This window comes from Micromys minutus (genome assembly GCF_963924665.1).
Source record: "Micromys minutus genome assembly, chromosome: 24".
Lineage (NCBI taxonomy): Eukaryota > Metazoa > Chordata > Mammalia > Rodentia > Muridae > Micromys > Micromys minutus.
Window position 1 is genome coordinate 16,788,627 of NC_137959.1, and position 12,820 is coordinate 16,801,446.

The following is a 12,820-nucleotide window of genomic DNA, read 5'->3' on the forward strand; positions in this document are numbered from 1 at the left end:
GGACTAGATCCCACACCCTCCGGCCCCAGAGACCTAACGGGGCGAGCTGCTCGTAGCCAGCCGTAAGAAGCAGGCAACACTACATGGGATGGCATTGCGACCGGGGGCGTCTGGGGGACCTACTCGCAAGAACAGCTTCTCCGTCGGGCACTTCTTGCCCACTGCCTTCCCCTCTCCAGAAAAAAGCCACACCCCCAGCCAGAGATCCCAGAGTCTCCTCTCTCGCCTCCTCTAGTGATCTGGCCAGGGCCGGTGGAAGGAAGGCCCAAAGGGGGTCCTCGAGCTTAGGCCTGGCTCTTGCCCACCTGCTGCAGCGGCTGGCTCAGAAAGGCGGTCACCCCCGCCTCGCTGTGCCCTGGGCTCCGGCATCCATCGACTCTCCCTGGGACCTGAATTTTAGGTCTCCAGCTCAACCTAGAGACCTCCGGCTGGAGGGAGAAGCCACTGTGGAGCGTGGAGAGAGAAGCATCTCCTAGCCCAGCTTTCCGGAGAACAAGACGTCCACCAACTTCGCTATTCTCACTGGCGAGGAGGGCACAGAGCGTTCTCCCGAGCGCAGCCCTCCGCATCTTTCCCTTTGTGTTGCCGAGCGGCCCAAGCCACGACCAGGGCCAGTTGTGCGTCGAGATTGCCGCTCCGCCCAGAGTTAGCAAGAGGAGAGGAAAGTTGGAAGCGATCGGCGCGCTTGGGATGTGATTGTCATCCTGGGGCCGGCGCTCGAGAGTCTGAGAAAGAGAGAAGGAGAGGAAGAGTCGGGGAGGGAGGAGGGGGAGGCCGGGTAGAGGAGAAGAGGGGGGTGGCGGAGGAGAGGCGGGCGCTAGGGAGGGGCGAGGGGAGCGCCAGTGAGCGGGAGAGGAGCCGGGGAGGAACTGGGAGAGGGCGAGACGCGCCTGGCGGCCGGGTTGGCTGCCGCCGGCCAGAGGCTCCTGCCAGTCCCCCACCGACTACACCCCGGGAAGGAGGAGCTTCGCGCGCGCACAAGGCGTCAGAATCCTCAATTTCCAACTTAGCATCTTGGCAGGACCTTTGCAAAGCCAAAAGCAGAGCCCCCCGGTGCAAAGAGCGAGGGAGGGGGGGTGGGGGGAGAGAAAGCCTAGCCCGGGCAAGCGGGGCGCGCAGAGGAGCGGGCGCGGCGGTCGCAGCCGGAGGCGCGCGGGAAGCCAACCAGGAGGCGCCGCGGGCCGGAGCCCGGGAGCCGGGGCTCGAAGAGCTGCGGCCCGGGGCAGCCAGAGGCCAGGTGCCCGCTCGCTCGCCCTCGCAGGGCGCCGCCCGGCTCGTTGGCCGCCGCGGCGCGGCGCGCCCCATGCCCGTGTGTGGCCATGTCCTACCCGCAGGGCTACTTGTACCAGCCGTCCGCCTCGCTGGCGCTCTACTCGTGCCCCGCATACAGCACCAGCGTCATTTCGGGGCCCCGCACGGATGAGCTCGGCCGCTCCTCTTCGGGCTCCGCATTCTCGCCCTACGCTGGCTCCACTGCCTTCACGGCTCCCTCGCCGGGTTACAACTCGCACCTCCAGTACGGCGCCGACCCCGCGGCTGCGGCCGCCGCCGCCTTCTCGTACGTGGTGAGTGTGAGCTGGATCCGAGGCCCGCGGGCGAGCGGGCGAGCAGCCGGGGCCAGGCCTGCAGAGCCCGGCTGCGGTGGACACAGGCCCAGGCGCCACCTCACCCACCAAGCTTCGCGGCCCTTCGCAAACTTAAGCAATTGTCTTGTTCGGCTTCACTGGAGCCGCGGGCTCCGGAGTAGCTCTGGCGAAAGCCGCGTCTTGCTGGGATCGCCGAGCTGAAGGGAAGGGTTTGGGGCTCGAGGGAGGGGGGATTGATCTTTGCTATGAAGAACAACATTTGCCCCAAAGCTCTGGGACAACCCGCAAATTTCTTCTTCTTCCTCTTTTTCTCTTTTTGGTTTTGCCATGTTAGAAAAAGTAGTTCAAAAGAAGCAGACCCGAATTCTGAACAGTAGCAGCGTGCTAAATCTATGTAAATGTGTTTGGCCTCGCCTTTAATTAATCCCCCAAAATGTTGCAAATCCGTAATCCTATCTTCGCAATCCGATTTGGAAGTATTAAATTTCTGAAACGTCCAGCGAGGTGCGGTGTATCCGGGTTTTTACGGCAGGGTGGGCTTTCTGGAAAAGCGCAACGGCTTCGGTTAGGGATAGCATTTTTGGGCCGTCAGTGTGCAGGCTACTAAGGCTCACCTTGTCTATAGCGTTTCTTTGGAGATTAAAGAAAGATTCTTTACTTCTCTTGTTGTACCCCTTGCGCCCAACATGCGGCCGCTCTGGAGCAGAGCTCTGAGTCGTTGATGAGCTGCTCAGGCCTCTAAGAGAACCGTGGGCCCTTCCGCAGAGGCCAGATCTGAGACCTGGGCACCGAGGTTCCCCAGCAGATGGTAGCCTCCAAGGTGGTGTGCTAAGCTCTGAACAGCCTCAGGGGTTCCTAAGGGCCAGATTCAGAAACTGGGGGGCCCTGCTGCGTTCTGAAGAAGAGGAAGGTGGTCACTCTTGTGTTTAAACCAGCCAGCTCTGTCTGCCTCAGGGGAAGCTAGAGTGCGGGCCACGCTGGCAAGCAGAACCAGCGACAGAGGGCAACTGGGTTTCAGCCTTTCAGGTGCCTATGGTGGCCCACACCCCCACTCACCTAATCTCTGCTTGCCCCCCGCAGGGCTCTCCTTACGACCACACTCCCGGCATGGCGGGTTCCTTGGGATATCACCCTTACGCGGCACCTCTGGGCTCCTATCCATATGGGGACCCCGCGTACCGGAAGAACGCCACTCGGGACGCCACAGCTACTCTCAAGGCCTGGCTCAACGAGCACCGCAAGAACCCGTACCCCACCAAGGGCGAGAAGATCATGTTGGCCATCATCACCAAGATGACCCTCACGCAGGTGTCCACCTGGTTCGCCAACGCGCGCCGGCGCCTCAAGAAAGAGAACAAGATGACGTGGACGCCGCGGAACCGCAGCGAGGACGAGGAGGAGGAGGAGAACATCGATCTGGAGAAGAACGACGAGGACGAGCCACAGAAACCCGAGGACAAGGGCGACCTCGAGGGCCCCGAGGCAGGTTGGTAGAGGCGGGGAAAGGGTGTGTTGAGCGGGACTCGAGGCAAAGGGGGCCTAGAGGGGGCGCGCACGGGTCTCTGCCTCTGCTGGCAGGAACCCGGGTCCGGCCGCGTGGCCTCCACGCTGACAGCCTGGGTTTCACCCACAGGAGGAGCAGAGCAGAAGGCGGCTTCGGGCTTCGAACGGCTGCAGGGTCCGCTCAGTCCCGCCGGCAAGGAGACGGAAGGCAGCCTCAGCGACTCGGATTTTAAGGAGTCGCCCTCCGAAGGCCGCCACGATGAGCTGTCCAGGCCCCCGCGCGCAGGCGAGCCCTCCCCGGCTGGGCCCGCAAATGCGCGTCTGGCGGAGGACGCGGGTCCTCATTACCCCGCAAGTGCGCCGGCGCCGGGCCCGCACCCGTCAGCTGGAGAGCTGCCCCCCGGCTCGGGCGGATCTTCGGTCATCCACTCGCCACCGCCACCTCCGCCACCGCCTCCGGCCGTGCTAGCCAAGCCCAAACTGTGGTCTCTGGCAGAGATAGCCACATCCTCGGACAAGGTCAAGGACGGGGGCGGAGGGAGCGAGGGCTCTCCGTGCCCACCGTGCCCCGGGCCCATGGGCGGGCAAACCCTTGGAGGCAGCCGCGCGTCTCCTGCCCCGGCGCCCGCACGCTCACCCTCGGCGCAGTGTCCCTTTCCGGGCGGGACGGTATTGTCCCGGCCTCTCTACTACACGGCGCCCTTCTATCCCGGCTACACGAACTATGGCTCCTTCGGACATCTTCACGGCCACCCAGGGCCAGGCCCAGGGCCTACAGGGGGTCCTGGCTCTCATTTCAATGGATTAAACCAGACGGTGTTGAATCGTGCGGACGTTTTGGCTAAAGACCCGAAAATGTTGCGGAGCCAGTCTCAGCTAGACCTGTGCAAAGACTCCCCCTATGAACTGAAGAAAGGTATGTCCGACATTTAACTCTGGTGCGGTATCGCCGGACTTTCCTAATTTATTAAAACCATGGCCTTGGCAGTTATTTTTCCATCACCAAGAGAAAGAGAAAGAAAGAAAGAAAGAAAGAAAGAAAGAAAGAAAGAAAGAAAAAAAAAACCCTACCCCTCTTATTCAGAAGTTTATAGTTTATGGAGATGCGTGGCATAAAAATGTGTACAATCTCCACCCTCGAAAAAATTGTTTTAGCCGACTGAAAAGAAAAGAAAAACCTTAAGAGGATTTGTATTAAATCTTATTCTGTATATTTAATGTAGCATTTTGTATTTAAATTGATAATTCAGTATCTTTGAAGTAAATTATGAAATCAAGACACCTGTACAGGCATTTAATGTTTTTGTAATATAAATATATACATTTGTGTTCCCCAAAACTGTTTCATAGTTTAAGAATACAAGTTTAATTTAATTTTTTACACCTATTGATTTTCCTGGGTATGAGCTAAAGTATTATTGCAGAAAGGAAACAGGTTATACGCTTAGATTTAAAAAGTAAGAGAAACTGCAGTGGTCTTTGTAAAATGCAGAATATTTAATTAAAGGAGATTTTAACATAATCAGAGCCACTCATTACTTCTCAGATGCCTCAATAAATTGTCAATTGCCTTGGTCAAAAGCTGCAACTGTAACTTTTTTCAAAGTGGGACTGAAAGGTGCAGTCACAGATTGTGTTTGTGTGTGTGTGTGTGTGTGTGTGTGTGTGTGTGTGTGTAGACTAATTAGGCCACAAACGGGGGCGGTGGGGGGAGGCAGTCTGGGACCGAGGATTTGGATCATCTTTGCGGTGTGCTCAAGGGGGAGATTGGACCCTGGAGGAGCTAGAAGAGACCCAAGTGTGTTCCAGAAGGGAGAAAAAATGACAAACCAAGGCAGAGTTGCACAGCACCCGAGAGCCATCGCTTAACCTAATTACTTCCAATCAGTGTCGTGTTTTATGCAAAGCAATCAGCTGGTGAACTTTGCTAATGAGTTCGATTTTATGCCGGATTTAGCCCTTATTACTATTTCAAAGGTGCTGTTAGCTAATGCGGGCAAGGAGCGTTAGGGGATGCCAAGTGGAAAGGCTTCCCCAAGTCACCATCTCCTCTACCCCTTCAAAACTGGGCATTGATCTCTTCTTTGGATTTGATTAAATCAGTGACTGCTCCATCCGCGACCGTGAGGGTGGCCTGCGGCCTTGTGTTACGGAGGCGCAGCCTCCCAGCAGGGACCGCAAACCCGCAACGCGACGGTTCCCCCCTTTCACAGGTAGGTGTCACACTTGTCCTGAATTTTGAGCCTGTATTTTGCAGAGTCGGAGATCTGAGAGTGGGCAGAAGGGGGTGGGAGGTGGAGGAAGCATCACAGTCACTAGGGGCAGTGAATGGAGTCCCCAAAGGGAGTCGGAGGCCCCTCCCCCACGGGCCCCGTTTTGGATAAGTGGCTTCAAAAGCTCCAGGCCATTTGCGTAGATAAAGAGGCCATTGTGGACTTGATGAGGCTTGTCGTCGCTTTAGCACTTTTCCCAGCTCAGATTGCTACAAAAGTGTTTTTGAGGGTTTATTCTCTCTCTCTCTCTCTCTCTCTCTCTCTCTCTCTCTCTCTCTCTCTCTCTCTCTCTCTCTCTCTCTCTGTCTCTCTCTCTCTCTCTCGTTTTAGTCTGCTTTATTTCAGCTCGGTGCAAACGTGGGATTCATCTCGATACCAAGGGACAGTACCCAGCGTCACCACCCACCAACCCACCCCTGGGTTCAGGCTTAGCCCTCCTCCCGTCTCCATTTTGCACCTGAGATATGGAGTCGCCAACCCTTTTACTTCATGGGAAATTTTCTGTGGTAATAGGGGGAGGTGTGGTACAGGGGGGAAAAAGCCCAGTGAGGGGAATTAATTTGACTGACTGTAGGGACAGAACTGTTTGCACACAACGGCGACATAATTAGGCCAAAGCAGAACGTACATGTTTCCATTTCTCTTCCATTACCTTTGCCCTACTCGGGTTTTAAAGCACACCCCAAATTTACCCCGCTCCTGATGCTTTTATTTGTTTTTTTTTTTTTTTAAACCTGCAACAGGATTCATTTCGAATTGAAACAAGTCTGAAAGCTGTGTTAGCCAGAGGCTTTAAGGAGCAGTGTTGTTAAAAAAAAATCCGAGTTTAACTTAGAAAATTCTCACAGGGAAAATGGTTCTAAAGCTGGTAGTGTGAACGATTCAACATACATGAAAGGATCGTATTTTATTTTGTCCCTTTAATTATAAATGAATTTTTTTTTAGACAATTGCATTCCAGAGATGACTTGCCCTGCCCCCTTTCCCTTCACGCCCCCTCTCCCCAGCCTAGTTCACAATCGGCTCCCCCTACCCCCGTGTTTATGCAGCCCCGGGAGTCGTCTTCTTTTCTGAAAAGTCTGAAGAATAGGCAGTCCGGTTTTCTTAAGGGAAAGTTTAGAGACCGCATCAACGCGGCGGGGTTTTGGACGCACTGGTCCTAAACTCTGCCGAACGATTTTTAAAAAGAAAATTACAGGCCTCCTTGTGTTCCTGGGAATATGCAAATGACGTGGCTGGGCATCCCGGGTCTGCGGGCGAGGGCTGGGGCTCCAGCCGCGTGCCCGCCGGGCTGCCTGGGAACGAGGGCCGCGCCTTCCGCACAGCGCGCGCCCTTTCCCCGCATCCAGGGGCTGCAGGCTCGGGGCTAGGCAACGCAAGCATGGGGCCTGGGCAGCTGTTGCCCTAAGTCTGTCCCCTGCCTGCATCTCTCCTGAGCTTGGCGTCTGCAGTCTGCGTGCGGGTTTTCTTTGCGTACTTTAACTGCTGCTCACACTCCCACGGAAGTCCGAGGTTTTCTTTCTTGCACAACTAGGTTTCGGTGGTCAGTGGTTTTTCTGGTTTCTAGAGATTTTCTAATTTGGAGATAGCCGGCCGGATAGGTAGAAAATAACACCTACGTTTAATCCCAGAAGTCCTTGTGTCCCATGTCCCTAAACCTCCATTTTGACTCGTCTCAGGCGGTCTAGGAGGCGATGTATCTTGGATGCATGAACACGGCGTGCGTCTTGACAGTGCTGGGGTCGGGGTTTGTTCGAAGGCTTGGGACGAAAATGTCTAGGAACGAAAAATGCGAGACGCAGAGTCTAAAATATCTCTAAAATACCTCGAAGCTGAGTTGTGCTGGCCTCAACCACCTGCGCCTGACTAGACCAGTTTTGGGGAGACCCCTTCAGGAACCCTAGCTTGGCATTTAAGGACTAAAAGGGGCCAGGAGCCGAATTCCAGCGGGTCGTGGAACTTCTCCCTGGGAACCTCTTCAGTCAATTTCATGGGGCTGGATTCCATCCTTAACCCTTTGTCAAATCAGTTGAAGGGATTTATAGTCAAAGAAGAAATAATCTGGTGGTGTCTCTAGGTAATGCCAGGGGGCTCCTGTATAGTCCCAGATGTCGGGTACTAGGACCTAGAAAAAGTGGTTCCCCAGCTCGGGTGAGGAGTCTCTGCGAGGACTTTTACATTGTAAACACCTTTGGACCACTCATTGCCGGTTACTACCTAAATCTTGGGGCCTAAAAGATTGGGGCGGTCTTGCGTGTAGCTTGGGTCTAAACCAAGTCTCCCAGCTCACCTGTCCCCCACAAGTAGCCGGTTGCCTGGAGAAAGCTAGGAGCGGGTCACTTCAAATCACCCAAAGTGAAAGGAACAGAAATGAACTTTCAAGAGGAGCCCCGGGGCCTTGCAGGTTAGGAAGGGCGCCGCCTACTGGTCCCGGGAGCCACGGGGTTCGCAGAGAGAAGGAGCTGAGCCAAAACCGGTCAGGCCCCTAGTCACCAGCCTGCCTTGGCTTTGCAATTCAGCTGGGTGACCTCAAACTGCTTCCGCTAGCCAAGGTGCCTAGACCCTGGACTCCATGGCCTAGTTAGCACTGGGAAGTTGGGTAGCAGGCCTTGACTAAATCAGTTTTTAACTCTACTCCTATTTAACTCGCTCTTTCAAAAGCCAGGCAGCAGCCAACAGTTAAGAAGTGTGGGCACCCAAGAAGCCTTCGGGTCAGGGGCTTAACTAACCTGCAGATGGGCTTAGCATCTTAGTGATACGCGTCGTTTCAGGTGTACCCCTTTTCTGCTTCTTTACACGATCGCGCACCAGGAATCCCACAACGTCTTGTTTAATTTGTGGTTTGTCATTCGGCAGGAGCCTACCAGACCACTAACGCCGGTTTGGCCCGCGCAGGGACATTACAAAATAAGGGAACTTGGCTTTGCTTCGAACGCTCTCATTTCAACAGTGCCTTTAATGGGACCGGCGTGGCAAAGCTTGCAGAACTCAAGGCAGCGGCCGCAGAAGTGCCACGGGGTGAACTAGGAGAGCAGGGCGTTCCCTCGGACTGGCTCAGAGCGTCTCTTGCCTCTCAGCCATCAAAGGCGGAAAGCTGACCCAAAGGGGACCTTGCCATCCTCTCTTGTCACTAGTCAATGCTTTGGCACGGCCCCTAGGCCCACCCTGCACGTCTACCTCTGTGACCAGGTTAGACACGCTCTCCTTTTCGTTTCGCTATAAATACAAACCTGGGCCATTGACAGTGGGCAGAGCAAGATTGTGGCCTAACAAGAGAACTCCCCTGGGGCAGGCCTACAACTCTGCCCAGCCTGCCCCACAGAGATGTCCCGAGTTTTTAGCCTCTCTTGGGATGCAGACCCCCACCCTGAGTTCTCTAAGCCAGCTCGCCCCGGCAGCGCTGATTTCTGACGCCAGAACGAGCCCAGTGCGCCCAGACGTCACTTTCCCAGTGAAATCTGCTTTTATTTGCTCCGAGCAAACCCCAGGCTCTCAGCGCTCCCGCCTGATGGATGCAGATGTAAATGTGCACTTATTTAATTGGATCAGGCCCCAAGATAAAAGAGATAAACGGCTCCCCGTTTGCTAACTTATTTTCCGAGGCATGCAGCGCCGCGTGGAGGGGAAGCTAATGAAGGAGCGATGGTCTCTCAGCTCTGCAACTCTTCGCGGAAAGGCCTGTGCCACCTCGTCGCCCTCCTTTACACAGGCCCTCCAAACCTGCCGGGGGTTCCCCTGGGACCCTCTGTGCGGCCTGGCTTTCTTGCAAATTCGGGTCCACACCATTCCCCACCTCGGCTTGTCCCCCTTTGCTTGCTTTCTCATCCAACCCCTGTACTAAGCGCCTTTAGGTAGACCCCCCACCCCCAGGGCACCTCTTCCACCGCAGGTGAAGGGTGCCGAGAGAAAGATGCCAGGCTGTGGATGCGGGTTAAGGGGGGAGCGGACGGCCTTTCTGGTCTTCAGAGTCAGGAGGGAGAACCTCAACACGAAAGAACCCAAAGAACCCCGTTTTCTGTTCCCCACAAGGCCTTCTTTTGGAGCCTGGGGTTGCTTTCAGACTCGTCTGGAATCCCCGGATTAACTCTTCCTCTTCCCAAATACTGTACACACTTCACCGACACAATTCTATCTGTGGGACTCCGGGACCAGATAACTCTTCGGAAGGGAAGGGCTGTCTGACGCCCTTTCTCCTTGAGACAACCGTTTAGATCTTTAGAGCCAGGGGATCCTCGCGTGCCTTACGGTTGCTTCTAAATTTGGGGTTCCGTTTTCCTGGAAAAAGTTTCTCCTCTGTTCAAATACATGGTTGTTGATGAAACAGTCTAAAGATGGTGTGGGTAAAGGAGAGCAGAGGGAGCCCTTGAGTGGAGACTCTCTCCCAGTAGATCCAGCTCCTAGAAACTGGACTGGAATGGACTGGACTGGGGAGCTGGACTTCTTCGAGGGGCTGGGCAGCACCGATGTCGCTGCTACGCTGGGTCCCAACGAGCTGATGGATGGGCTTGTCATGAAAGCTGTGTGCGCGGAGCATTTACCTCGCTAAACTGAAATTACTGTCTTTTCAGGGGCTAATTTGTGTAACTCCCATGGAGGGGCCTGGAGGGGGTTTGATGAGGCATAAAATGATGATTAATGAATTTATTGGCCGCTGCTCATCAAACAAGGGCTCAGAGCTTGCGTACACACCCGGATCCTGGCGGCGACGCTCAACTCAGCTGGGATTCAGCTTCGGGGCTCCAGTGCCTACAGGGGTTTCCCCTACGCGGCCAGCTTTGGATGCTTTGCTTCTCTTGAACCCAAGATGCGTCCTGTGGGCGGTCCCGGACCCCAGATTCAGAAGTGGGCCTGGAATCCGGGGGGTTCTGGAAGTGGAGAGCAGGTTCTAGCTGCCCACCATCGCCCCCTGCAGGCAGTATGCTCAAGCCCGGGGCAGGGCTGGGGCTGATGCGGGAAGAAGCTTCTGGGACTCCCAGGTGACTGTGAAGCCTGAGATGGCTTTGGAGCTGTGAGTGCGAACTTTACTCCGCATGTGTCATAGCTACTGGGTGGGCAGAGGTGGCATAGCGTTGTCTTCCTAAGTGCTCTTGGACAGTTTCAATAACCAGTCTGAACCTGATGTCCTCACCGGTGAAAATGGACTGAAATACCTCACTCCCACCACCAGGAGGGAGGGATAGGATGCGTGACACGCGGCACCCTTCCATGTAGCTATTAGGGAGTGCTCACACTAGTTCCGGTCTGGGATGAAGGCAGAAGAGGGATGCCAAGGCACGCTCCTGCCAGCGTGGCTGCTCCTCCTTGACTTTCCTCTCCATTTCCCTTGGAAGCTGGAGCTTGAAGAGAAACTGTGGGGAGCCTAGAAAGGCAGTCATACTCAGTGATCTGCTGGGCTAACCTAGGGAAACCGACAGGAGCTGCTTCTGTCTCTTTCACTGCACCCCCCTCCGCCTCCCCACCGGCGGGGGGGGGGACTTCAGAAATTCCTTACACCTTTGGTCAAGCAACCCTTCATCTGGAGACACCTGTCTTTTGGAAAACAGTTGCTAGAATCTTTGGGCTACTCCCTTTGGTCTCAATTAAGACTCTGTGGCCTCTAAGGCTTCTAAGTTTACCTTGGATTCTTTTCTCAGGATTTAACACAATCACCACCTTCCCCTGTAACTATTCACACAGTTGGTCCCAGACTTCCAAAGAAGCAAATCCACCCTTGCTTCCAAGATAGCCACCTTATTGGAAGAGAAGGCAGGAAAAAACCTTGGCATTGAGCTCTCCAGGGTGTTCTTACAGTGGTCTTCTTGTTAGTGCAGATCTACATCAACCCTTCTGTCCTTCATGTGTCGACCGTCTAGCATGGACTAATGCTGCTGCGCGAGCAAAACCTCCTTGGGCCAGACTCAACAAGTAAGCCGGGAAGACACCACGGCGTGTCTGTGTGATGAGGGTTATAGGGCAAATGAAGAGGGTAAGGGGTGGGTTCTTTTAGTTGAGGCATTCCAGAGAACTCCCCTAGGATATGATCATGTGAGAGACCCCCACCCCCACCCCATCCTTCTGGAAGATGCTAGGGAGTCCGTCAAGCAGCAATTTCGGGGAAGGAAGCACAAGGAATAGAAAATGTAAACTTTCTGAGGTGGGGGAAGATTTCAGGGGACAAGGCCAGGGTTCAGGTCAAGGGCAATTTACACAGGGCCATTTTAGGTCCCATGAGATCTTTATTGTTTATGATGGAAGACAGGTGATGTGGAGGGTCTTGGGTGTCTAACTTATATTTATAAGCATATGGGGGTAGTGCAAGCAGGAACAAGTTAGGAGACCAGTATAGAGAATCCTGAGGGAGGAATACGCCTCGGACAAGTGTGGTAGCTAGGGTCAGGGAGAAAACACAGTCTGCTTTCAGATAGAAGGAAACCAGATATTCTTTGATATGACCCCCAAGCCAGTGGCTCTCATGGATGTGTTGGGGCACCAGTGTCAGGATGTTCAGTGTCCATGGATGATTCCAAAGTGGACACTTCCTCTCCTAAAGCCACAGATAATGCCATACTGTGGTCAGTACTCCCCCTTTGTTCACCATCCCCCTCCCCCTCCCCCCAGCTCCAGGAGAGAATCTGAACTTTGGGAAAAGAGAATGACATGTCCTAGCTCCTGAGCCCAAATCCAGGTCTCCTAACTCCTCTTGCCTTGCCCAAGCTAAGTTCTTCAGGATATCTGTATTTTAACAGAGAACTCTCGGAAACAAAATGCCTTAACAGAGAGGAATGAATTCATAATGCCGGAATCTCAGACACTGTGACAGGCTGTCAAGGGAGATATTTTTAGGCTGGGCCTGGAAACATCTTAGCCTTCCTCAAATGCTGCTGGTAGAGGGCGGGCTGCTTCCTCAACACTTCGTGTGTGAAGTACAGATGAGGGAAAGTCAGAATGCACCATCTCTCTCAGAGACTCGACAACAAGGAGGGACAGAGGCTGTTTCCCTGCCAAGTCGTTGTCTGCCCTGGGTAATTGCTATCTGACAGGATATGCTCACTTCTCCAGTCTGAAGTGACTTCTGTCTGCCTATAGCTTTCTCCCACAGCAGAAGGCAAGAATTAATATTCCTTTCTCCATCTTCTTACAGAACGAATCCCGACAAACAAAGGTTTGAGCTGGGGCAGGCTGTGAGTCACCAGTCTTTTGGGCATTTGTTTTACGTATCTTACTTTGACATCTCAGCTTTATGTGTGTGTGTGTGTGTGTATTTGTCAGCTTGGGGATTTGTCTTATTCTGTAAATTTTCAATCCTTTGTCCCCACGGGAACCAGTAGGCCCTTAGGATCAATGTCTCAACATCTTTCAGGCAGATTCAGGCATCTCTTGGCTCTAGATTCTAAATACCTTCATGGTTCCAAAATGTTCCAAACACCTCAACTAACAGGGTTTGATATCAGACTCATTCCCCCACTTTTTTCAAAGACT

General features: G+C 54.1%; 1 protein-coding gene across 1 annotated transcript; it reads left to right on the top strand.

Moving 5' to 3' along the window:
• The first annotated feature begins 1,113 nt into the window (after positions 1 to 1,113).
• On the top strand, positions 1,114 to 4,627 carry IRX5 (iroquois homeobox 5). The gene is made up of 3 exons (XM_080937443.1): positions 1,114 to 1,565; positions 2,667 to 3,072; positions 3,220 to 4,627. The coding sequence occupies exons 1-3, from the start codon at positions 1,320 to 1,322 to the stop codon at positions 4,020 to 4,022; spliced, it is 1,455 nt and encodes a 484-aa protein (XP_080793569.1). The 5' UTR covers positions 1,114 to 1,319; the 3' UTR covers positions 4,023 to 4,627.
• Positions 4,628 to 12,820: the final 8,193 nt, after the last annotated feature.